The 26,952-nt window shown below is 39.5% G+C and overlaps 2 protein-coding genes and 1 long non-coding RNA gene across 6 annotated transcripts in view; 1 reads left to right on the top strand and 2 right to left on the bottom strand.

The window, feature by feature from the left end:
* Positions 1–736: 736 nt before the first annotated feature.
* The window catches only part of LOC145451878 (uncharacterized), a 249,497-nt gene continuing 223,281 nt past the window's right edge, over positions 737–26,952 (bottom strand). The window contains exon 2 of the long non-coding RNA XR_013919110.1: positions 737–917. This is a non-coding gene — a long non-coding RNA (uncharacterized LOC145451878). The remainder of the gene's footprint in view (positions 918–26,952) is intronic.
* On the top strand, positions 3,915–10,940 carry LOC145451872 (uncharacterized). 3 transcript variants are annotated; one of them, XM_080330094.1, is made up of 7 exons: positions 3,915–3,997; positions 4,705–4,851; positions 4,927–5,166; positions 5,229–5,303; positions 5,359–5,664; positions 8,696–8,784; positions 10,110–10,940. In XM_080330094.1, the coding sequence occupies exons 4-7, from the start codon at positions 5,250–5,252 to the stop codon at positions 10,132–10,134; spliced, it is 474 nt and encodes a 157-aa protein (XP_080186220.1). In that variant the 5' UTR covers positions 3,915–3,997; positions 4,705–4,851; positions 4,927–5,166; positions 5,229–5,249; the 3' UTR covers positions 10,135–10,940. The 3 variants fall into 3 exon arrangements, with proteins under 3 accessions (XP_080186220.1, XP_080186221.1, XP_080186222.1); XM_080330095.1 differs by lacking the exon at positions 8,696–8,784; XM_080330096.1 differs by lacking the exons at positions 8,696–8,784; positions 10,110–10,940 and having other exon boundaries at positions 5,229–5,297; positions 5,359–5,471.
* Positions 13,616–26,952, bottom strand: part of LOC145452195 (proto-oncogene tyrosine-protein kinase ROS-like) — a 32,654-nt gene continuing 19,317 nt past the window's right edge. For both annotated transcript variants that reach the window (XM_080330420.1, XM_080330421.1), the window contains 16 exons: positions 25,521–25,706; positions 23,440–23,566; positions 23,290–23,374; positions 23,043–23,114; positions 22,572–22,798; positions 21,688–21,812; positions 21,354–21,483; positions 20,868–20,965; positions 19,328–19,531; positions 18,590–18,724; positions 18,445–18,532; positions 17,370–17,547; positions 16,152–16,240; positions 16,017–16,090; positions 13,876–13,954; positions 13,616–13,814 (listed from right to left, as the gene is read on the bottom strand). In XM_080330420.1, the coding sequence (XP_080186546.1) occupies positions 13,794–13,814; positions 13,876–13,954; positions 16,017–16,090; positions 16,152–16,240; positions 17,370–17,547; positions 18,445–18,532; positions 18,590–18,724; positions 19,328–19,531; positions 20,868–20,965; positions 21,354–21,483; positions 21,688–21,812; positions 22,572–22,798; positions 23,043–23,114; positions 23,290–23,374; positions 23,440–23,566; positions 25,521–25,706 (1,918 nt within the window). In that variant the 3' untranslated portion in view covers positions 13,616–13,793. The remainder of the gene's footprint in view (positions 13,815–13,875; positions 13,955–16,016; positions 16,091–16,151; positions 16,241–17,369; positions 17,548–18,444; positions 18,533–18,589; positions 18,725–19,327; positions 19,532–20,867; positions 20,966–21,353; positions 21,484–21,687; positions 21,813–22,571; positions 22,799–23,042; positions 23,115–23,289; positions 23,375–23,439; positions 23,567–25,520; positions 25,707–26,952) is intronic.

Genomic DNA, 26,952 nt, shown 5'->3' with positions numbered 1-26,952 from the left:
ACGACACTGCAATTTTCTACGTGCAGGCGAAGAGCTACCATACCATGTCGAGAAACAGCCCTCTTCACAATTTGAAATTGACAATCAATAGACTATTTTCTCAGAGAGAATGACAATTAGGCTACTTTTATCAGGTCATGGGCCAACTAGATTTAACAGGACTGTCATGGTGTGATTTCGTGGTCTTACACACCTTCTAAAAAGGTCTACATAAACCGAATTTATGCTGATGAGACTGTATTCAAAGAAATATTGTCCAGACTTGAAAAATTTTATTTCATTTTTTTTTGCATCACGCTGCCGTCAATGCGTGATATTGGTAAAGCAATAACTTGCAGAGCTAAGTATAAGCAGTGAAATTGTTCACAAATAATAACGAATCATACGAAGCTTTAAATACGAGTACTAAATACTGCCGCATATTCTTATTTTCCAAGTGCAGATGTGCCATATTGACCAACCACAACGCCGTGGACCATGGAACGATGGACATTATCTCAAGATCTGATGACGAACTCCCTAGAACTGTCAATGACACCCAACCCATTTGCTGGATATGAAAGGGTCATGGCGACCCGGAGATCTTTCATTTTAACCGGGTTTATACTTTGGTCTCCATGGTGTTCTCATGCACCAAACCCCGCACTTCCAGTTGTGCCCTGAATATCTCTGCATAACTGGCTACGTCCATTGTCTACGTGCCTAATTTGTCAATATAAATAATATCGCACAGAACTGTCGAAAGTTGATCATTTATTGAACAGATGGGAAATGAAAAGATTGCATGCTATGATAGAATAGCAGTCAACCATGCCTCAAGACTTGTGTGTATCCTCCCTTCAGTGTGCTAGAGGATTTGTGAATATACGCATCGTCATTGAACCTTGTAATAACGTTTCGTTCAGACCTTGTGATCGCTAGCTGCGAAGAGAGGGACAATTGGCAGTGCAGATAGAGCAGCGCAGATAGAACGTCAATCAGAAAACTATAATAGCATATTAGGAACAACAAAGGACCTAGTTCCAGATTCCTTAGAAACTACATGAAAAGTAATTCAAACAAATTAGCCAGCATGTTACCAGTTTAGAAATTGCAAAGTTCAGACAAATTACATGCTAAAGGTACTAGTTTCCAAATTACAAAATATAATAGCATACCAGGAAGTATAAAGGAGCCCGTTCCAGATTCCTTAGAAACTACATGAAAAGTAATTCAAACAAATTAGCCTACATGCTACAGTTTTTAGATTGCGAAATTCAGACAAAGTACATGCCAAGGTACTATATAGTTTCCAAATTGCAAAATATAAAAGCATATTAGGAACAACAAAGGACCTTGTCCCAGATGCATTAGAAACTACATAAAAAGCAGTGTTGGGATCAAGTCACTACCTTCAAGTCACGAGTCATTGCACATTTTGACTCGAGTCAAGTCAAGTCAATCGATTTTCGAATGTGACTCGAGTCAAGTCAAGTCACTCGATTTTTTGAGGTGACTCGAGTCAAGTCGAGTCAAGTCAAGTCACGAGTCAAGTTACAATTCAAGTTAAGTTGCCTTTTCGGAGTAGGAGGCAATATTACGTCATTGCAATTTGCTAGCTGTCTGGAATACAGATCGAAGGGTCATTGATTCTGAACCGATGAACTGATATAGAGTTGAATATACAACCAAGAAGGCGCCATATCGCTCGCATATACGTAGAACTGTTAAATTACACGAGTAATTACATAGCCTCAGTTTATAGAGAGAGAGAGAGAGAGAGAGATGATATTCTTTTTCGCCTGCACCATCGAGATGCTTTGATGACGGAGTTGCGATACGGCCCCATGAGGTCATCTAGTCTGCGCCCCCGTTTTTTTTTCTCCTCCATGCTATCCGCGCCTAGCAGGATAGCTGCGGATACCGATTTTCGAGTCTTTGGTATGACCCGGCCGGGGATCGAACCCACGACCTACCGCTCGAGAAGCCGGACGCATAACCATTACACTATCTCGCAGTTACCCGCCAAAATAGAGAATAGAGAAACGAATTGATCGGATGCAATACAAAACCGATTTACATATTGATATGATATAATCGTAGTGGAGTAGGCCTACATAAACTGTATTCGAAGTCAATTTCAATAAAACATGAGGTTTGGTTAACGGAATAACAGAGGACAGAAATAGACATTTTGCTTTTGTATATCTTTACTATTAGTTTACGACCAGGTAAGCTGTAAGCTTCGACTACTTCGTTTGTGGTCAATTTATTTGTGAGAGAACATTGGAGGCTTAGTAAAACGCACGATCATTGAATGATTGGTCACTCTCGCAGGTTACACCAGCGTTTCGGCAACATTCCGAACATAAGCAAGCAGTGAGTGATTATTATCGGCATCGATTACTTGATGACTTGAAATTGACTCCGAGTCACTACCCAGCAAACACTAGATGTCTTTTGAACCTGTCAGGATATCTTTTTCTTGTCCAGCCAGGTTCAAATGATATCTTGTGCATGCTTTGTGCTGAAGCACGACTTAAATATATCTTTTTCATCTCCAGTCATGTTCAAATCATATCTTTGTGCAAACCTTGTGCTGAAGCACGACTTAAATATATCTTGTTCTTGTCCAGTCAAGTCCAAATCGTATCTTGTCTATACCTTGTGCTGAAGCACGAATTAACTATATCTTTTTCTGGTCCAGTCAAGTCCAAATCATATCTTGTCCATACCTTGTGTGCTGAAGCACGACATCAATATATCTTGTTCTTGTCCAGTCAAGTCCAAATCATATCTTGTCCATACCTTGTGCTGAAGCACGGCTTAAATATATCTTGTTCTTGTCCAGTCAAGTCCAAACCATATCTTGTCCATACCTTGTGCTGAAGCACGACTTAAATATATCTTGTTCTTGTCCAGTCAAGTCCAAATCATATCCTGTGCATACCATAGCAATTTGTAACGTAGCTACGTTGTAAATTGCTATGTGCATACCTTGTGCTGAACCACAACTTTTCTTGGCCAAATTTTGTCGAATGCTGAAAATATATTTGTTAGGAATATCAAATTCGATTATTGCTTCCTACTATGGTAGAGTGGTGTTTATAAATGTACAGTAGATTATATTGAACTTTTACTCTCATGGGGCGATTAATCACCTGTGTCACTACCGTATGTTCCACCTAGTGTCACGCTCTTTCTTGCAATTTTGCAGACTAAAATTAAATATCATGTTAGCCCGCATCCTCGCGCTCCGCCACCTCCGCTGCTTTCGGTGGTTGGGTTGTATTTGATTGGAATTGGTCGGTTCCCAAATTTTGGAAGGAAATTTGAAAGTCCGCAGAATCCGACTGGAGAATTTCCGGTTCTGCGTCCAAAAAAATTCTGCCAAAATCATGATGTCGTATTTAAGATTATAATTAAGAATGTTGCCAAAATCCGACTGTCGAAATAAATTCAGAATCCGCATCCAGTCCGGCTGAAATCCTGCTACGACTCCGGCTTCTGATCCGGAGTGTAAACGAGAGGCCATTTCTCCCTGGCGAGTTCACATAAGTTTCGGCGCGAAATACTGTCAGACAAAGCGCTCTCGTAATGGAGGCTTACAGCTACGCAGTCGTATGTTAGGTTTAATTGCGTTCTGGAATTAATCGTGGTAAATTAAGGCTCAACCAACCATATTCCTTCAGAGGATTACTGAAAACTGAACTGTAGATGGTAATTTATATATGCTTGATACGAAACATAGGTATATAGTGAATGGTATAATGTCACAAAGTATAGAACTTGGTTTGCACTTTTGCGTTTATCGTATAAGTTATTGTGACAGTGCTGGATTATATAATATCATCAGATGGTGGTCGCTAAAATCATTCATTGTGATCGAATGTTCTTGTACTTTTGTCTATAATAGTGTAGTGGGAGCTCAGCTACAACGGATCGTTTCATCATCGTCAAGTGAAATATGACACGGGCAATTGGACTCTGTACAAAATACGTATCAAATGCTCATCCGGTAAGTCAACTCATAATTTGTGAAGGTTTACCGTTACTCAGTACCAGTGTTGGGATGACTTAAATCATGACAAAAATGAGACTGTAGCATGTAGCTATACCAGTGATTCCCAACCGCGGCCTCGAGCTAGCCGTCTTGCGTCCCCCACAAAAATTTAAAGAAATCGATTTATGATATAAAATTTATATTTATAAAATTCTCTTGCTTAGCTTGGAGTCTGGAGTTGTTAATTAGGATTGCAGAAAAGTTCTGAGTAGAGTGCTAACGTTATGTCACTACTGCATATAGGTATTGATAACTAATCTACGAATAGATGTAGGCTACAACACGTGACTCACGGTTGAATACGCTGAGGCAAAACCCAGCAGCAGTTCTCCTCGATTTTACTCTATTTTGTGAACTTTTTATTGATCTAAACTTTAGATTCTGAAGCAGTCACGAATTCGTGCGGCCCCAACTATATACTCTGAAATTCTAAATTTGGCCCTGACACCGAAAAAGGTTGGGAACCACTAAGCTATATATACAGTTACTTGCGTACAGTATTTCATTAGCAGTTCTATGTTTGCGTGTGCGATACAATATCGTTTTTTCAAGTTTGTGCGAGTTTTCAAATTTGAGTAATTCTAGATCTAGTTGCGCTGTTTACAAATCCAGTAGTTTGATAAATCTGGAAAATTCCCATCTATATTATCCATCTGTTTTAGATTTATGGGTCAAGGCCTTTCGTGATGTGAGGGCAGTTGCAGACAATAGTAGCTTGCCCTCCGCTTCATAAGGACCTACAACGGCCTAACCGAAAACGTCAGCCGCCAAAAGATTTTTTGACAAGTCCATGTCATCTGATAATCAAGGTATAGCCTACACTGTTATTCTGCCTAATATGTTATACGCAGAAGTGACATATGTATAACTTTCATACTTTGTAGATGATGCTGTTCCTTCAAAGAAAATACGTAACCCAAGTATTCAGACACAAGGCATGCCTATACCAACTCCAAGAGTGCGGTCACCTCCTGATTCTGGCGATGAAAGTGTGACAAGCAAAAGTGCTCTTGTTAATGATGCTTCAAATGCAAGTTTGCCATCATCAAGTGAGGAGAGTGTTCAAGAACAGCATGATCCCAACATTGAATGTAGCGGCCAGTTGCAGGGAATCAACCAATGCAGTAAGCTCCTAACACTTTGATTCATTCTCGAATTTAAGCAATAGAGTCGCTCTATTTTCCAGACGATCCTTCATTTGTAAGCAATGTTGAACTGCAAAATTCTGACTGTCAACAACAAGGCCTATCACAAAGTAATGGTAAGTTTATCGCATATGATCAATCCAGTTTTCTTGAATTCAAATAATTTTTTAGCTCCTCCATGTTCTTCATCAACTCCAACATCTGCACACAGTGACCACTCTATATATTTCTCTGATGCGTAAAGACATCAAAGACATCAAGTTACAGATGAACCAGATGATGGACCTCTGCTCCAAGCAGATGAACCAGATGATGGATCTAAGTAAAGGTCACATCATCGACGACTCAAAAAATAAACACAGTACAACAGCCCCAATCTTGCTTGAAGATCTTATTGAAAACCCCTGTCAAACCGTATCTCAGCTGGAACAACTGGAAAAGAACTTGACTGACGGCGATTGCAAGAAATCTGAACTGGTATGATTTTGTCGATTAGAGCAAACTTAGCCGGAGTATCTAACCCAGGGGCAGGCAGCATACGGCCCGTGAAGTGATTTTGTCCGGCCCGCCGACAGTTTTCTGTCCTACATGATAATGCCCCGCCCCAGTTTGCCGAGATTCTCCACTAATTCCTTACTACGTCAAATTTTAGTGACTATGTTATTATATTATACGTGTATGCGCAGCGTTGCGAGAGTGGAGCTTACGCGTAAGTTCGTTGAAGCGAGAATACTTGCATTATCGGCATTGACGATGCAATCAAACCTAATGTGGTCTGTGGTAATCATGATTTTTGTCGACTTCAATGGTCAGCAGGCTGATATTTCGTATTTTTGATTCCGTAACCGCCGACTTGTAGCACGGCACACTTCTAGGTTTTTGTAAGGCACCGCTTATGCCAGGGGCGCCAACTCAAAATGGGTTGTAGGCCACTTTTTGAATTTGGTAGAGGACGCAGGCCGCATGAATTCAGTATCGAGATTGCCTACATGACAATGTTATTCTCAAATCCACATTGTATTCTCCATTATCGGCGAGAAATGGCTTTGAAGTGACATTGTTATCGTTAAAATACATTCATTAGATACGATATATTCCTTGTGGATAAATGGACGAATAATGCATCGATTCAGCAATCCGGTGCCCAAGTACTTAATTTTCCTATATCCGGCCTGCCGACTGGAGAAGTTGCCCACCCTGATCTAACCTCTCGTCAAGATCAACGTTCCATCAAGTTATTTGATGTTTATGCAGGCGCGTAGCCAGAGGGGGGTTTGGGGGTATAATCGTCATTTATGCATGTACTTTGCCATGATGAATTGATGCTATATTAGTGAATTCGAAAAATATCGAAACCCTACTTATTTTTTGGGCTGATCTAGTTATTTTTCATTCTGGTACACACCACTATCGTAAGGCAGAGCCCATTTGTATTTTGTACTACAGGTATCTGCTTTGAAAGGACTTCACGGTGAACAATTGGCTTCAACGGTCAGAAATATCATGACAAGCGTAGCTGTAAAAGATGTGTGGCAATTGTTCAGCCTAAAAGGTCAAAGAAGCAAAAATGGACAAAAAAGAAGTTTTCAAAATTTTACTCTTTACAAGACTATTACACTAGGGTTGTTCAGATTTGAAAAATTGTCAGGAAACTTAGATGCTTGTGACCCAAATGAAGGTTTAGTACATAAAAACACTTTTATGAGCAATTTTGGTCATCTTCGTCGTGATCTTCTATCTCCGAAACCCCCCCAAAGATTCACGGGGCAATTCTCCTTACTACTGGATATGCAATGTTGACCACGTCACCGGTTTATAGCTTTTGTGACGTTTTCAGTTGAAAACGGCTGTTTAGAGATGATATATTGCAATAAAATAGCCATGATTTCAAAATTGTACTTAAATGCAGTCCCATAAAGGCCACATGCATAACGATTTCACTCTGCACAAACTGTCTATCATGCTCATGGGAATCATGTATTGGTTGCACCATTGACATCGGCTTGTTTTGGATCGTACATTGAAGAAGCGCCGTTGGGTTGCAATTCGTGAACAAATACTGATATTCCCAGCTAGTTTTCAGCCATAAGATATTATTCAAAGGTATGTAATGTCAGTAATACTTTTCTCAACTTCAAACCATCTGTAAAATACCGAGTTATCTTATTTTATGGTAGACTGAAATTTGTTTGCAGAAGAAAGTCTGAAACAAAGCTGATATGGGTTTTGCGGACCAACCATGAACAAGATTCACGTCTCCCCACTATTTGGTCTGATATTCTGGTCACTATTCGGAAGGATATTTATCTGAGTGTATTAGTCACTCCAAGTTACCGACTCTAGATGAGGTTAAAAGAATATAATAAAGAATAAAGAATAAGAAAGAAAGAATAAAATATCTGAAAGAAAATGGCCCCGAAACTACCACAACGCAGGACTGTGTCGTTCTAAGTGTTGAAGAGGTTGACATCGGATGAAATATGACAAGAATATCTATAAGGCAAGCGCTGAACATTGTGTTGATGCATTGTTTCAGGCATTCTTCTTCAACCAAATTGCAGTCTACCATAAAATAAGATAACTCGGTATTTTACAGATGATTTGAAGTTGAGAAAAGTATTACTGACATTACATACCTTTGAATAATATCTTATGGCTGAAAACTAGCTGGGAATATCAGTATTTGTTCACGAATTGCAACCCAACGGCGCTTCTTCAATGTACGATCCAAAACAAGCCGATGTCAATGGTGCAACCAATACATGATTCCCATGAGCATGATAGACAGGTTGTGCAGAGTGAAATCGTTATGCATGCGGCCTTTATGGGACTGCAGTTACGTACAATTTTGAAATCATGGCTATTTTATTGCAATATATCATCTCTACACGGCCGTTTTCAACTGATAACGTCACAAAAGCTATAAACCGGTGACGTGGTCAACATTGCATATCCAATAGTAAGGAGAATTTCCCCGTGGATCTTTGGGGGGTTTTCGGGGATAGAAGATCACGACGAAGATGACCAAAATTGCTCATAAAAGTGTTTTTATGTACTAAGCCTTCATTTGGGTCACAAGCATCGAAGTTTCCTGACAATTTCTCAAATCTGAACAACCCTACTATTACACGTAAGTTGTTACTGATATTACAATCGAGATTACAAAACCCTCGATAACAATGCCTTCGAGAGGATTTATACAGAGTTAAAGTATTTTGCTTTCCCTTCTTGTGAAAGATCATCGCAGCTAAATTGCAAATCGTTGCTGACCACACAGCCTTATAAGCCCTCGTTTGAAGTCATCTTCCACTGACATTGCCGACATGGCAAAATCACAAACAAGTGCGTTGATTGCGCAACTCGGTGTTGAGTCTGGAATGTTTTGAAATACCAATTTTGACACTATGGGGTGATCACATTCGAGAGAGATTGTTACCGCTGGCGGAGATTCCGATTTGCCGCATTGTTTTGTAATGCAGCCCCTGATCTACTTATATTATCTTTGAAGGAGCATGTAAAGTGGCTCATCCTACGGCCGAGAGTACAACAATTACAACCAAAGTGGGACGATTTCGAACTGTTATTGGAGCTTGCAAGGTAATTTTGTTTATGAATCTGACGTCTGTGTGACAGCTGCGTTCTTTATCATATCATTTGACAGTAGGTGAATCGTTGCTACCTCCAGGGCCGCTTCCATTCATCTTCAGAACACTATACCAGTGGTTCCCAAACTTTGACGTGATGTAATTTAAAAAAAAATTTATAGTCATTTAATTTTGTCAAAATTGTTGGTCTTGCTTGCATAAATTTTTGATCATCTCGTTACACTTGCTCAGATTTAGCGGTGGAACCACGAACCATTGTCTCCAAAACTTTTTTGCCAATAATCCGTCACTCATTTCAATTCACATTTCTACACGGGAAGCAAGTTCATCCTCAACTGGTCGCATTCGTACCGCGTGGGGGGCTCAGATTGCTATTGCCTGACCCATGTTCCCTCTAAGCTGCACTGCGCACGTGCGCAATTGCACAGTGCTTAGTTGGTCTCTGCGCACAGAAAAAATCTGAAGTGATGTCATTTTTTTTAGTCGTTATGCACTACTGTGAGTTGGTGAGTGTGTGCAGACTCGTCAAAAATTAGAGGGAGCATTGGGTCGGCTATTTCGGTGGCGAACAAGATGCATGGCAAATATGGCTCAATTCCAACGTGTAGAAGTCAAATCATTGAGATACAAAATTAGGGATTTGAAACTTCGCTGGTATATATATTAGGTACATTTTACAGCTAGCTATAGTATCCCGTTCACCAAAGAAATGTTTGAAGCTGGCCCAGAACGATAACGATGAGTTATACGATCTTCCAGGGCCGTCACACTCCAAACACCCAATTAGGGGAGCTCGACTGAACCCAAAATTACTTTGTTGGTCGTTTGTTGAAGTAGATTTTTGTCGTGCTTTGCGCGATTTTTTGTCCCTGTAGGTCTACATTTAAATATGATTAGTAAGATAAAAAGGGGCATATAATAGAGAAATATGCAAATTGGTGGTGGCGATTACCACACATTGAAAAGGACTACGACGCTACTCTGTGGTAAGAGATGGGTCTCAAGAACATTTTCAAACCCGAAAATGGGCCACGCCCAAAAGATGGCTGAGAACCCCTGGTTTATTGGCTTCTATATGTTGGAATTAAGCCAAATTTGGCGCGCAGAGTTAAATCGACAATGCCGTCGAAGTAGAGGGTAAAGTTTGCCTTGGCTGTCACACTCCACCAAGTTCGTTGTGACTTCCTAAAGACGGTTCGGAATCCTTGGATGAATGTGACTTGACATGACCGTCCCGCATTACTCACAAACAAACACATATAATGACTATTGCTCTACTGCTAATCAATCAAAGTAATCAATTCATTTATGTTATAGGACGACGATAAAGGAGAAAACATGAGCAAGACTGTTATCGAGGAGGCAGAAGTATTGGCTGAAGTGATTGCACAGTTCTGTATCAAGGCCTAATTCTTGCTAACGTATTTTCTTCATCCATGTTTTTTTCGTGTTTTGTACTGATTTCATACAGAACAGAAAGCCATATACATTAGGGTTGTTTAAAAAAAACTTTTTTTTCCAAATCTCACTCGCCTAATGACTAAATCGTCAGGTTGTCCAAGAAAACGATGCACACCAAATTTGACTCAATTCCAACCAGTAACGGCCGTGCAATCTTGAATTGAAATTTTGTGGAATTATCAACGAAAAACTCAAATAGTTCCGCTTCTACTAGCCGAAATTGACTCAAATTTGTTTTGCATCGTCTTTGAAGACAGCTCAACAATTTCATGGGGTTGACAGAAAAATTTGAGAATTTTTATTTTTTTATTTTTTATAATAATTTTGAAATTTCAATTCAAGATTGCACGGCCGTTACTGGTTGGAATTGAGTCAAATTTGGTGTGCATCGTTTTCTTGGACAACCTGACGATTCAGTCACTAGGCGAGTGCGATTTGGAAAAAAAAAGTTTTTTTTTGAACAACCCTAATATACATGCTGATTTTTAAAATTGGCAATTAGTTTTCCTTCTGAACAAAAAGGCCTACTTCTTGCTAACGTATGTTATGTCAGGGACTATTATTTTACCTTCATTCTTCATCCATTTTTATTCGAATTTTTCGTCGAGGTCTAGTCAAATGCATTTTTTTGTATTTTGAACTGGTGCAATACAGAACAAAAAGCCATACATGATTTGTAAAACTGAGGATTCGTATTCGTTCATGTGTGAAGTGCAGCATATAGCAGGTTTAGCCAACCAGGGTTCAGGGTCACACAGGGTCGAATTGTACAAAAAATATCTTATAGGATATCGTTGAGGATGTTTATCAGGATATCTTTGAAGATCTCCATCAGGATATCTTTGAGGATGTTTATCAGGATGTCTATCAGGATATCTTTGAGGATGTCCTAGAGGACATCTTATATATATCCATTTCTGTCGACAAATGTATATATTTTGCACTTCATTGAAGGACATCTTTTGAACTCATGGAAGATGTTTAAAAAATATCTTTAATAAGTTTTGTGTTTGCTGGGTAGTCAATCCACATTTCTGAAACGCCGAGTCATTTTAGTATAGTGACTCGAGTCAAGTCAAGTCATACGAAAAAGGTGACTCGAGTCATCCCAACACTGATAAAAAGTAATGGAGAAAAGTTACATGGTAGGAATATTCAAAACAACGGCCCCTGAATTACTGAGAAGACATGCCACGCACCACAACTGATTAGCAATACCCATTTTTCCTTGTTTCTTCTTCAACAGGAAACCTGTGAAAAGATAAATCCATCGTCATTCTTGAGTCATTGTTGCATTTTGGAACGCAACAGTGCAAATGGGATCTTCCTTTCACAGTCCGCGGTCCCTTATCTGCATTCATATCCGATTTCCTATGAGCTAAATAAAATTGGCAATAGGTTTTTTTAACGGTACTTTGCAAATCAACCTGTACAGATTTGGATTTTATTAAAATAGTATTTACGGTGAGCACAACTATAATAAATAAACAACAATCGGTCACCGTAAATACTATTTTATTCATGGCCAAATTTTTTCGATGGCAATAACTCCGCTTCCACTGGTTGGAAATAAACCAAATTTGGTGAGCATCGTTTCTATAGACAGCCTAACACTTTCATGGGGTGAACAAACAATTTTCAAATTTTTTATTATTTGTTTTTATGTAATAAATAGAAACTTTCTTCTCCTGTAGCAAAGCGGTTACTGGCTGGAATTTAACCAAATTTTGTGTGTAGGCTTAAATTAGGTAACCTAACAATTTTATCAAGTAGCCAGTACGATTTGAGAAAAAAAGTCATTTTTGAAGAGCCCTGCTGTGCATGCATATTTTCTGTACCACCATCACTACCGTTTGTTATGTATTTTGGTTGGATGAAAATGAAGACTCTCTCTCTGGTGCTGTGGATATACAGCTGTCGAGTCGAGTCATCAGAAAATCATGACTAGAGTCATTGCCGCCTTGGCTGTGATACAGCTAATACCTGAGTGATACAGCTGATACTTGGGTGATACAACTGGAACATATGTGATACAGCTGCACATCCACAGGGCCTTACTTGTTCCACGAATTTTGTGAGTGAAAAGTTGTCACACACCGGCACAAGAAAGCTTTGTAAAACGACTGTAGACCAGCTCGGTTTTTCGCTCAATAACATTGTATAGTATTGATGAGTATTTTATCAATACTTATTTTGCACCAAAACGCGGAACCACAATAAAGCGAAAACGCACGGCGGTAAATAACGTAACCTACTCAAAAACAGCCACCTGCGCCTATGAAGCTCGATTCAGCTCTGGCCAACCATAGGCCAAGATAGCGGCGCCCGAGAGCAAAAATGAAAATCGTCCGTTGAACAACCGCATTGGAGTCGCACCAGAGAATTTGTTGATCTGCTCCGCACTAGTGCAGACTAGGTGACCTTGCGGTCGTATCGCATCTCCGTCGTCAAAGCATCTCGGTGGTGCAGGAGAAAAATAAAATCTCTCTCTCGACACAGTTGCATCCCTCTTAGACCAGCTTGTTCATAATTTAAGAAATCATTTGCAACTACCACATCCAATTTTGCCCTGTTACTGCAAGTGTCCGTTGCCATGGCGATTATAAAATATATATAGTTGATACCATACAAGACATACAAGACGCTAAACGAATATTGTGGCCTTAATCAATGGATGTGCCTGTCGCCGACAACAAATATACGGGTATACCCGGATTTTGCAGTCTTTCCAACGTATTTTATTCGATTTAATGTTGGTAACTGACAATTTGTTTTTCCTACAGAACAGGAAACGCTCTAATTTAGAAGCAGATCGAGACATAAAGCATTTGCCGCATCGTGCAATTTTGAGGATACAGCCTGCGGAGGCCGGAGACGCGAACTGAGTATGTTTTTAAAGCCGGTATTATTTGGAAACTATCATTTTAACTGGGGCGCCATTACCAATGTTCCCTCTAATTTTTGACGAGTCTGCGCACACTCACTAACTCACTGCGCAGACCCTTGGACAACAGTGTGTAACGACTAAAAAAAGGTCACCACTTCTGATTTTTTGTGCGCAACTTAGATTTTCTGTGCGCAGAGACCGTGCAGCACTGCGCATTTGCGCAGCTTAGAGGGAACATTGGCCATTTCTCCTCCAAAATTACACCCTATTATGAAACCGCGGGGGCACCGTTAGACATCGCCTTCCAATTGCCAACCGCAAATTCATTCATGTTCTAAATACGCAAATTCTGCACCTGACGGGTTCAAACTCAACGTTGTCTCGGTTGAGAGCCGCTCGGATATCGCGTCAAAACATCAACACCAACATTTGAAGAACGCGTCCTGGGGCTCCACCACGCCTCGCATATCCAGTATCCACTTCACGAATTTGAGATTCAGCAAGTGAAAAGACGCACAAGAGAAAATAGTCCAGTGCCAGGTAATAATTCATTTGTAACATCATGTCAAAATGCACAAGAATTATCGAATAATTCCAATTCACGAAGCGCAAAGCTTGGCCGTTAGAAGGCAATCGTAAAACGCAGAGGTCTGTCACTGCTGTGTTGAGTTTGACTAAAAAGAGTAATTTGACATTCAACGTAGCCCAGCGTGCGTGCGATAAAATCATTCTCACCACTTGCTCATTCCATTGCTTTTTCCTGAGCAGTCTTTCTTCGTCCGTAATGGGCAGGTCTCCTATGTACGGTAGCAGTCTAAAAGGGAATAGCTTGAACTTTAGTGAAGTATCCGAGAGCCTAATTGCAAACTTCTAAATATCGTTTTATTAGTGTATGCCACGCACATCGTATATCGGCTACATGGACTAGAAATACATCAATCAAAGCATCAAAACATTAAAGTCATCAATGTATTCGTCGTTGATAACGCCGTTTTCAGTAAAGTACAAGTGGAAGTTACGATTTCGAAGAAATGTGAAAACTATTTCACGTGGGAATGGAAAAATCAAGGTATAATAAGGGTAATAAGGTATAACAAGGTATTTTTAAAAAGTAGTTTCGGTTGAGGGGTTGCAAACTTGCAGCAGTCAATTGAAGGTGGCTAGTTTCCAAATTGCAGAGCTGCAGCCTACACAAAATTACAAATGATATCAAGACTACGTGCAATTCGATTTTGATACCGTGATACAGCGGCTAATTAGTACAGTTTGTTCGCTTAGTGGTTATCAAAATTCTCTGATAAAAACGATTCAGGCATATCATATGACAAAACTATACATTCTTTGCCACAAATACACAGTGTAAAAGTGAGTAGTTTCTCCTGAAACAAGGTCAAGTACTTTATCATGGGCCCCGTTACTCTTGAACTGGCCAATAGAGATTTCCATACACAGTTATACATTAAAGACCAAGTCCGTATCTGGCAATAAGTATGGCTGGATAAGGGACATAATCGAGTACCCTGTTGATAGCATATTGAATATGGAATAGAGTATTATTCTTTGAGTCGAATCGAGCATTCCTCATTTTGACGGCATAACCGAATTATTGATGTGGGAAGTTGAAATATGAGCATTTCATGCGAAACCAAGAAAACTCTGCCAGGTTTACATCATATTGACGATAATCTGGTATATTTTTGATCACACCTATCGCAACTTGAGAAAATACTGTGGGCTAATCGCGACTTCACATGAATGTCATTTGAAGCAATGGTTCTCAACCTTTTACTTGACGTCGCGGTCCGAAATCAAAATCGACACTATATTTAATTACGATAAATGTATCCAACTCAAATGTAATTTTGTAAAACTTCATATAATGCTGTCTTTTTTGTAGTAGATATTAATGAGTCATTATGTTGAAGTTTACGCAAGGCGAGGCTCGCGAAGTCCTGTTAAACAGCACTAAATTGATCGTGATTTTTGGGTATCCTTTGAAACATTAGACGCTGTTCGCAAAGCCTTATTATACTGCTAGTATCCCTTAGTTGCAATATCGGAATTGACCGACGTTCGTTTGAAAGTCTTTTGCAGCTTTCACATATAACTTGTCCGAAACGATTTGTAGGCTACTATCAAACAGTTTCGTGCAAAACATGCACAATTGTGACATACGCTCAAAGTAGACCATGAAATCAATACATGAATATATACGTTCCAAACTTCTCAATAATTTTATAATTCGTTGTTTTATATACCTCATTAATGGACAAGCGTCCATCTTCACGCATTTTGGCATTGATATATATAAAATTCCAATATCTATCGCTGACCAGCAAAAAATTTGCCATGGATCGGCAGCTGAGAACCGATGATTTAGACAAAAGCACAAAGCTTTTTTTTTAACTATCAGTATGATGTGTTACAAGCAATTGGGGTTTTAATGCCCCAGCAGTGGACCCTAGCATCGAAACTGTAATTCTCATTGATAAATCTGAAGTCAGTCCGACTCCGAATAGCATGTTTGCTTTAATTATATGCTTATAAGAAAGCTAATTTGTAGTACTGTTCGAGTTGGAGTTTTGCGAGCAAGTTAGATGGGGTTGGAGTTGGTACGTTTGAAGACTCGGGAGTCGGAGTCGGTCTATTGAAAATGTCTGAGTTCGGAGTTGGTGGTGAAATTTACCGACTCCATATCCCTTGTAAGAGCATATAATTTTAGCACCGCAATTAAGTGATCTTCAACTACCCGAAATATCATAATTAATACTCGATTCAGATTTGAGTATTGAATCCTTATCGCCAGCCCGACCGGTAAGTAGACACTAGACACTAGCTTGAAAAATGGATAGATCACCAGCATCAAACCAACTTACAACGACGATGACATGGGCGGCGCAGGGGTGTTTGAGTTTGCTCGGCTGTTCTCTTGTGATGGCTCATTCTGGTCCTGAATAAATGCAGTACACCGTAAGCATGAATCTACTGCTGTATTTGATAGTATAAATCACCACAGAAGAGTGTTCGTCAGGAGTGCTCAATACGTCTTCAGATTGTGAATGGTGATCATCTTCCACGCCATATTGGAGAATGTTCATGTCTGAATAAAATATTAATAATTAATCCATATCAGGGTTGTAATGATTCGAGTCGCAACTTTTTTTGACTTAACTCGAGGTATTTTTTCAAATGCGTAAAATGAATTGACTCGAGTCATTGTGCATCACTCGAACCAAGTCACAGGACTCGAGACTAGGATGGCCAAGACTGACGTATCATTGTAACTTCGAAGAATACTAAAGTTACCGCATAATTGGGATTTCGGTATCAGTCCTGGTACTTGGAAAATATGACCAGAAACCGTACTGAGGAAAATTATGGTATTATGAATGCGAGCCATTCTATATCACTCGAGCGGAGTTGATAAAAGTGATGAGATGAAGATAAGTAGTACAATTCTGACATTATGTGGGAAAACACCTAATTTATATACATGAGTGCAAAATTTCTACAAAAGTTTTTTTAGGTATAAAAAAGCCCTAGTGATGAATGAGTGTTCACTTTCTAGTTTAATCATGTGAAACTTACGTTTCAGAACTCTGTTTCATGATATCGAATGCTTCATATTCATAATATACCGGTACTAATTTTAATCGTGCTTTTAACAGTTTCTGGTTAAGATTTTCAAATACCAGTACTAATATACGAAATACCAATAGTGTGCGAACTTTAGTATTCATCGAAATTGCAATGATATGACCGTCTTGATAGTCCGAGTCTCGATTCATATGACTTGTCCTGCGTCATGTGCGATGACTAGAGTAAAAGTCGAGTCAATAAACAGATTGATTCAAGTCGAGTTGAGTCATTTTCCGTATTCAAAGTCGAGTCACCAAAAAATCTCGATTCGAGTCGTGCCATCTCTCAAGTTATTACAGCCCTGAGCGTTTGGTCTGTCCTGGCAGAGGCTTGAATCCACAACCTACTTGTTAAAATATCGAATGCTCTACCACTGCACCATCTCGATGGTGGTAAACCCATCTACAAATTATGTTTACAGCTACAAATCTAAAGTACCAGGAGATTTTTATCTTTGTGACTCAAAACTAGATTTCAATACAGAAACAATCGATCGAAACAAAGCGATCCGCACCTAACAATGAGGATAGACGTGTCTTTAGTACAACAAACAAACTAGGCATTTCCAGAAACGAGTGAAATATTTTGACCACTACTGCTATCTTCATCCGAATCGAATGCTGCGTTATAGCGTCCTCTAGAGTCAAGTGATGAAGATCGCGACTCTCGAATGCCCTCATCGGCAAAATCCTCATCCGACGTTGTGGCGGTCCCGTAATTTCCAGGGACCATGTCAGAATCGCTGTCACACATTCCATCGCAAGCGTCCTGACAGGCAGAAAAGAACCTTTTATTCCATTTTATAAAGGTTTGCTTGGCAGACTCATTGACTTTTAGTAAATTTCTGTACGTTGATTTCATAATATGCAACACAATATGTTTTTGTCAGCACAAAAATGGGATATTTATGTATATCGCATAATGGGCTAATATCAAAACAACACGTCATAAATCTCACATTGTAATGTGATATTTCAACATCTTTCGCAGCCCGTAATCAAGTCGGGGTTCATGGATTGTGAACATTGAGAATAGGAAGACAATGGGAATATGTATTTATTTTCGTTGAGGTGGCTAGTAACATAGTACTTATACTTTCGAGTATACAGGTAGGTTTTGCAGTAGAGTAGGCCTACCTGGAGGTTGTATTTCATACTACTTCCACTTGAACTGGGGCAGTTTTTCAAACAAAGCTAACTGCTTTCCACGCTTTCGATTTTGAAAAGTAGAAAAAACTTTTGTGATGAGTTTGCATCAATCTTACGAGTGAAATTGTTATAAGAACTACATGAAATGTCCCCTGTATGAATGTAACTGAATATCTTTTCGAAGATTCCATCAATCTGTAGTGATATTAGTCATTTCGCGTAAGTCGCGACTCGCTATGATATATCTTGTGATTTTGAATGTAGCAACCTCAGATTGGCTGATAAAAGTCTGTGACCGCCGACCTTATCTAGTAGTTCAGAAAAGTCTTAGAAATTGCTATCTCTATGTGTAGTTGAGTTGAAATTTACAGCGTTAACTTTAACAACTTTGATCACATATGATTTTTGTAGATCGCAAATGAACCATACTCAGTGGTACACGGTTGTGATGTAGCTGTTGGATTATGTTTCCATTTACTCCAATTACCAAATGTCAATAGCAATAGGATAGTCTAACCTTGACATTATGCAGAAACTCCAAAGTCCAAGCGAACGACGGCCGAAACGTGGGTGCGCTCAGCCAACATTTTGTCATCAGCAAATATCTAAAACAGGCATTTCAATGTGCAAAACATCCATATCATTTCAAGATCTTGACCTACATTGGTTCCGGGCAATTGTCTGGTTTTTCCATTCGTCCACCTGCTTTTATGAATGGTAGAACCTCTATGTCCGTCAAAATTTGATACGGCCGCCGACCATAGCTCATGACTTCCCAAATCAAAATGCCGAATGCCCTGCAATGAAGACAATGTTTTTATTAGAAATGGCCAATCTCCCTTTTAAATATAACCAATTACGACCTTCGATCTAGGAAAGCATACAAGACGGTGACATAGTACTGGCTCGACAAGTAGCAACAGGTGAAATTAGTCAATAACCGAATACACAAACATTCATTGTGGTATTGGGATCGGCTCATGGGGCGTGACAATGATATCTCAATTGTACCTGCCTACTACTAGGGCTGGGCACAATACCTCTAGCATTTCAATCCAAGTCTTCGAGCGATTGTAATGATTCGGGCCACATAGTCGCAGCACACAGTCTGGGAATCACTGCTATAATGGCTGACACCAATATTTCCTTCAACGTGTGGTATTGACTTGATATTATAGTCGACATGATAATATTCTATCGGGCTCCAGCTGTGAGATCCATGTCACAATGCCTACTATGAGGAGACTTCAGCAATTTTACTCTATTGACAGGTTTTGATTTCCAACCATGTACAGTCTTATTTTCTTTGTATTGACGAAACCGAAGCGTTTTTTCTGGTGGTGGCTGGCTACAAATATTGAATCGGAGGTTTTCAGGTTTATATCAACCCTGTGACTCACCAAACATCGCTTTGCGTCGTGTAGTGATTCTCTTCTAAAGATTCAGGGGCCATCCAACGAATTGGAAGGAGTCCTTCTCCATGCTTGTGGTAGTATTCGGATCGATAAATGTCGCGCGCCAATCCAAAATCGCCGATTTTCACCACTCTGGTGTCGGAGGAATAGTCTTTGGTTGATACCAGGCAATTTCGCGCAGCCAGGTCCCTGATGAGATGAATATGATAGTGGTCAGTAATGACATATTTATACCTTTCACGATTATTCCTTGCAATACTTGCAATACTAACTCTTGTGGTTCAGATTTTAGACTGCTTTTACTTCTATGTCACAGTTTTTCAGACAAAACCATTTGGTCTTAATACTTCGAATTTTGTCACATTGTGAGTAGTTTTGGGGTTTGCTTGTATCATTTTATGAGTGGAATTGTCATGACAACTGGCAGAAAGAGCCCCCGCATCACCGTAACTGCATATATTTTCCCAAATTTGACTTCTATTAGTAGTGTCATAAGTATGGCAAGTTTTTGTAACTTTTTTTATAGCTTCTGGGAGCTTCCTAAATACTCGGAAGTTGTACAATTCCAACATGATGTGGGGAAACGCCTAATTTACTTAGATATGAGCAAAGTTTTTTTTACTTATATTTTTAAAGTAAAAAAATGTCAAAATTTCCATTTTTTAGGTCGAAATCTTCCGTTTTCAGGTAATAAAATTGCCCTAGTTATCACAGTCACAAATGCTACCATATGTAGGCGAATTAAGGTATCACCACCATTGACGACAGAAACTCCGGTTTGATCAACGGCAGTATTAAATTCCGAAACGTCGGAGGTTTATCTGAGATTCTCCTCCCTGTGTCGCTGTGCTCACAGCGTATTTACAATAAAAAGACCCTATCAAGGACCGATTTTGGAAGCGAGGAAGAAGAACATTGGCATTAGGCTGACGGGGATGCCAGATTAAGAGACCCTAACTGGTTATTTTGACATCCTTGTATCTGTTCTTTGCATCTCATTGTATATCGTGTGTCTCGAGCGGGTAAAAATGATAAAACCACCGATTACGCCACACAGAATTTGGAATTCTTAACTTTTGCTTCACGTCGACCTTGTTTACTACATTTGCTCGCGGCACCCCGAAAGCAGTGTTAGCTTTCGTTAGGGCTGGTGTCGGTCTAATGAGCTTGATTCAGTAACAGGCCCATGCATTTGTGGGTAGTTATCATTTGCGACTTTCTCGCATCAGCTGAGCGGTCGATTCTAAATGATTCAGTAACATAGCGGGTAAGCTGACCTTTGCAGTTCTTGCAAAATTACGTACAGTCATTCAACGTAGATCACATCAAGTATTAATAGCATGTGTCAATCACCTATTATTTTACTAAGGCTAGACACAATTTGTGAAAGGGAAAGGGATATGAAACCATAGTTAGTTTCCTAATATAACCTAACAAGTCAGCAGTAAGTCTACTATCAATTAATCTAATATTAATTGTCATGATTGAAATACCTCCAACGAGGATCACACTTCACAATGCATACCTGTGAATGAAATGCTGTTCCTCCAGATACCTACACCCGGCGGCGATATCCAGACAAATATCAATGAGGTCAAGTGTCGATAACTTGGCAAGTGTAATCTGAAACAGTAAAAACAGAAAAGTGAGAAAAATATCTTTACCCGTACGGACACAATAGAAACAGCTTGTTACAGATATCAGGCCTTGTGACCCCAGCAGTCAAATCCAATCAGAAATGTTCGCACGGAATTGGATGATAATCACGAATTTGGAGATGCAAAAATTAGATCGGAGTTTAGACTGCACATGAAATTTTGTTTTCCTGAAGAATATTTCGGCTGGTAATGGAACTTGACGTATATTTTAATTTTTTTTCAGGCTAAATAAGGGTTCGGAAATCAAATCCGTTTTTGGAAGGCCTACAATCACAATATTCAAGTTACGCCAATCAGATGTGACATAGGACATAGCCATGACAAAATAGATGCCTAATCACCCCAAAACTTACAGCAGTGGGTTTTGCGTCCCTAAGATAATGAGACAAATCCCCGCCTTCCATAAGCTCCATCACCAAGTACTGATGCTGACTCTCCCAACACACCCCAAGGAGTGACAGGATGTTCTTGTGGTCGAATTTACTGAAAATGGTGAAGGTAAGCAAAGATTATGCTGGTATGAACAGGAAGAAGACAGCTTGCTTGTAGTGTTCAGAATAATTCAGCCAATTCTTAGAGCAGTCAAGACTCCAATCATATACCATGATTACCACAAGAATGATTCCTAAAATTATAGTTGATAAAACATACAAAAAAAACTATTCTCGTTGATTCGTCCATTCCCACCTCATAACGTTGGCCTCCATTAAAAACTCCTTTTTCTGGTCGGAGTTTTCTCGCAATAGCTTCACAGCAACTCTTGTGGAAGACCCTGGATCCTCCCCAACGTCATATGCAACACCTGCATAAACCTGGTTGCGATAGGAAGAGGGGTTTCAACATTACCTGGACATCACTGGCAAAGCAGGTTTGGGGTTCGGTACAACAAAAGACAGAAAAATCAGCAAAAATTACCAACTTATTTCGCTTCAAATGGATTACAAATGACAGGCGTTTCATATTTGAAGTTCAGGGGACTAGACACCTATGATCCCACCCAGATTGTGTACCATGAGTTCGCGTACCATCTACAAATAGTACATTATTAAGCTTAAGCGATCTCTTCGTCTTGATTAACCAGAATTTCATGTCGGTGACGTAATATTTGGTGATACAATTGTTGATATACCATGTTATTTCCAATTCTCTAATAGTTGTTTTGCTGAGACAATTACCCCTGACTAGTGACAGCAGCAAATATTTCAGTTCATTTCAATGTGAAGAATCCGTTCAACTGTATTAGTGAAGCTCCGTACCTCCAAGAAGCTCTTCGCATAATACGGTGATATTAATGTAGTAACTCACACGTCCTGTCTCACAAATGGAGGTAATAGAGTTAGATTACCAAGTGACTGCTACCTTACAAATCATTCCCAAGCCTGGATGAATGAGTGGGGCTCCGGCAGGGCTACATTCAAATGATTATGCGGATAACTGAGCACTGATTCGCAATGACAGCCCGAGAATTAAGTGAAGCCAAAATAGCATCAATGTATTTACACAAAAACCTGTTATTCTAGAATATTATGAATCAATGAAGGCTTCCTCAAATTTATCAAGTTCCGGCTTACTTCACCAAACGCCCCTTTGCCTAGGAATTCCAGAAGCTCCAATTTCTCCCTTGGCACAAGCGGCAAATTTGACGGCGGTAACAGGTTTGACGAAGCCGAGGTTTCAGTGACGTGTGCGACTGACGAGTTTTGGGAGTCCCCGGGTCTTGGATTTTCGTCAACATTCACATCAGTAGCCTCTTCAGTTGAATCAGTGTGACTATACTTTTGATATCGGCAGCGCCACACTGGGATGGTGAAGACAAAAAATAGCTGGCGTAATAACACATTACACAATAAGTTGATAGTATGATCTGTGTAAATTGTTTTATTACACACTCGGATAACGGACCAGAAAATTGAATGACTCTCAAGCAATCTAACTGAGAACTTTTCTAAAATTCGCTAAAATTCACCTAACAGACTTGCTGATTATATATATTGCAATCGACCTGAGCCCAATAACACTAATACATTCGAGCATGATCTTACCCAATATTGCAGCAATCATGGAAACCAGGAATACTGATGCACCCGCGAAAATTCCAATGGCTTCATAGGAATCTGAAATTATTGTAAATACAATCATTCACGCCGATACAACTTACCGGGATTTAACCCGGTCAGTCTCCAGTTCAAACAGAAAAAATCAGTCAACATTGATGAAAAACACTTTTGTACGTAGAAGCATGAGTTTGGTCAAAATATATCAAAGGAGTATCTAAACAGCTAATATTACCCGACACCTCGATTTCTTTGTGATGGAAAATCAAATTCGATGGCGCACTCCTATCACCTTCACCCTCTTGATTTCTTGCTGACACCTAGTGACGAGGAAAGACAAGTATTCACGAAAACGCGGGGCACGAGTCAATGATTCGCAACCAACCCTAAATTCATACCACAAACCAGACTCAAGCTGTTCAAGACCCCATGAAATTGCCTTGTTATCCGACACGGTAACATGCAACCACCAATCGCCGTACCTTCCGAATGCAGCTGTCGATGTTTCATTCCTGCCAAATAAAAAATAGTGTTGACATCACCTGATATCGCTTAGCACCTTAAGGCATGTTGTGAAGGTTTTAAATACTGTTATGCACAAAGCTGGACAAGCCTACTATCTAAGTATGGATATTTACAGTCAAAGTTATAATATAAAGGTATACTTGAATACAGTTCTTATTTAAAGAGTGACTTTGACACTGAATCGTCTACCTATTTCAAGAACGGTTAAGGTTAAGAAATATCACTATTTTACCGCTTTTTGGAGATAGAAATTGAAACTGTCAGGGGCTTATAAGTGGCTTATCCAACATGGGGCAGATTAGTTCGATCATCAGACACAGGCTTCATTATTTTTAGCAATATATGTGATCCTAGGCCAAAGTTCTTACAGATTTAGAACACAGTCTAATACACACAGACAAATAAGGTCATTTAAAATGTTACGGTTAGGAAATGTCGGCTCAACGATTTTACCGCTTGTCGAAGACTCCTGGTGAAACTGTCAAATAAGTGGCTTATCTGACATAGGTCTAATTACTTATTATTTTTCGCAACACGCGTGTTCCTGGATGCAAGATTTCGGCCGATTTAAAATACAGCCAGTCAATACACTCATTTAAAATTAGATTGTGATTAGTGAAATTATCGGAAACGTAATCCTCAGCCTCAGCATCCTGCTAGATCAGGGTTCTTAACATCGGACTAGTTCAGTGGTTCTTGACCGGTGTTCCACGGATCAATGGGGGTTCCGTAAGTCAGTCTTAGGGGTTCCGCGGATGTCAAGAGACGAACTCAATTGATATGTATGATTTGTGATGATAAGCCCTTCTTAGCCATCATGCGTTGCAGATAATTATATAGGTCCGATCAATAGTCGAATTTTGACGGTTGTGGTGGTACGTCGCGCGCAGTGGGAAATTAAGCAATTGGTATCACGCAGTTGCGTTGTGACGGAATAATACGATGACATTATTCATCATAAAGTCTCGCATTTCTGAACTGGTATCTGAAAGGGAGCAGCTGAAGCCATGTGAACGTTTTGTGTGAAAATTATATTTTAATGGTTCCGTTCTTTTAAAACTCTGTTGATGCACAGGTCATTTTGTGCAGCGGTAATTTATAGCAATGTAAAGGGGTTTATAAAAGATCAATGATGAGCATACAACTATAAAACTCCATTGTCCTTATTGATGAGATCTGTCCATATTTTTGGCTTATGTCACAATAGGCCCACAGACGATACAAACACTCATAATTGCACCCCAACGGGTAATCAGGACATCACAAGTGCTGGCTGATGAACATTTTTTAATCATGGGTTAACACAACCACTCAAAAATACTAAAAGGTCTGCACAAGTAAAAATTACCAAGTAAAAAGCACCCTGCACTAAACGGTACGTCAGTGATCCGTGCCAAACTAATTGGATGAATTTACAGTTGAACTACATTGAATTGGTATTACGATTGATTTTAAAGCATGGTTCTGAAATGCAATAAATTTATGGCTCAGATTTCATCTAAAAAATATTGCATATGCCAGCCACATCATCGGTAAGCGTATCACATTTCATATGGAGAAAGTTGGTTAAGGACTGATGATTTCAGTTTTGGTTGTAGTAATAGTGGTCCTATATTTAGGCATTGTGATACGCATTGAAGAACACCAAATGGTTAAATTCGAAGAACCAAACTGACAAGGTAAACAACATCATTTAGCATTTCAACTCAAAGGGGTTGGTGTATATTAGTAAGGATTGTGGTTAGATAGAAACGACTTTCTCACAAATATTTCACAGCTAGCTGTGGGAAAAACAGAATAATTGAAGAGGTGCAGGTTGCTAAGATGAAGCATTGCTGTTAGGATCAATTTTGTCACAAAAAGAATCTTTTCAGTTTCAGTTTCAATCAATATTGCAGTACAAAAACAAAATATCTCTACACAATACGAGATATGTATCACCTGCACCAGATATAATATCCCAAAAGTGGAGAGCCATTACCGCGGGGCAAGCTCCAGGAAATAATTATTCGGGAAGAGGATAGACGCACTGACACATTGGTAGGAAAATCTGGAACACCAGGCAGCGTCTTTCTGACAATAGCGGATGACGTTGACCAGCCTTCTGTCCCATTATGGCCAACATACCTGCCCAAAAAAGTGTAAGAGTCCAGAGTATTTGGATAGTCATCTAGTGGAATGTCTGAAATAGGTACAGTAAGCCTATGATAATATTCTCGAACAGTAGGCCTGTACAGCTGGTGATGCAACAGTAATTGATAAGGGAAGCAAGTAAAGAGCATTTGGGCTGAAAGGCTAGAATTTGTTACATTCAGGCAAAGGTTTTGGATTACTGGATTAGATTTTGCCAACTTGCACTGCTTACTCGGTAGCCATGATTTTACAATACTTACACTTTTACAGTTTGGACTTTGAAAAGTTGAAAGTTGTTTTGGGTTGCGCTATCATGGCTTTTAATTAAATCGTTACAAGGACCGTGTTAAATATCACAGTGACCGAATATAAATTCAAAGATCACGCCTATTTGTAGAAGTGGGAGTAACACAGGGTTGTAATGACTCGAGTCGCGCGTTTTTTTGGTGACTGGACTTGACCTGAGTCATTTTTTCGAATGCATTGTGCATGACTCGATGCAAGTCATGTGACTCAAGACTAGGACAGCCAAGATAGACATTTCATAGTAACCTCGAAGAATAGTAAGGTTACAACATCATTAGTATTTTGTATATCATTCCTAATACTTGGAAAATAGGGCCAGAAAGTGTTAATCCGGAGGAAAATTATGATATTATGAATGCGAGCTTCCTATATCACTCGAGCCGAATAGAAAATATGGGTCGAACAGGATTGAACTGAAAACGGAACGGTGCACATAATGACTTGGAGTCGAGCTCGAGTCAAAACACTACGACCAGACTTGAGGCGATGGTGAATTGAAAATGACTCGACTCGACTCGAGTCAAAACTATAAAAGTGAGAATGACTTGTGACTCGGAACCTTGTGACTTGGTTACAACCGCGGAGTAACACCAACCATTTCTATTCTACTGAAGGTAAGAAAGGAATTTCCAAGACATGTGAAAACTACTCCAATTGTAAGTATGAATTGTAAGATCTGAAATGGACTGAGGTAAGCCGTTTCAAAAAGTAAATTTCATCGAGGAGTTGTATACTTTCAGCACTTAGTCATAGGTGACAGCTTTCAAAATAGCACAATGTATCTTCGAGACGAACACAATATGAATAATTGACACTACAAATAGGTACAACGTTCAAACATATAATCAATCACTGTGAAACGGGCGCGATTCCGCAAGGTTTTCATGATAATTTCGCTCACAAAAATGATGAAAACCCGTCTGAAAACGACTAT

The sequence above is a fragment of the Botryllus schlosseri genome, chromosome 12, assembly GCF_051294905.1.
Source record: "Botryllus schlosseri isolate E-star chromosome 12, Bs_hap1, whole genome shotgun sequence".
In the NCBI taxonomy this organism is placed as follows: Eukaryota; Metazoa; Chordata; class Ascidiacea; order Stolidobranchia; family Styelidae; genus Botryllus; species Botryllus schlosseri.
This window is presented reverse-complemented; position numbering and strand designations above follow the sequence as displayed.

Coding starts and splice junctions, on each gene's coding strand:
- LOC145451872 (XM_080330094.1), top strand. CDS start 5,250: ATGTTGAACTGCAAAATTCTGACTGTCAACAACAAGGCCTATCACAAA. Junction 5,304..5,358: donor AGGCCTATCACAAAGTAATG/GTAAGTTTATCG, acceptor ATAATTTTTTAG/CTCCTCCATGTTCTTCATCA. Junction 8,785..10,109: donor CTGTTATTGGAGCTTGCAAG/GTAATTTTGTTT, acceptor TTTATGTTATAG/GACGACGATAAAGGAGAAAA.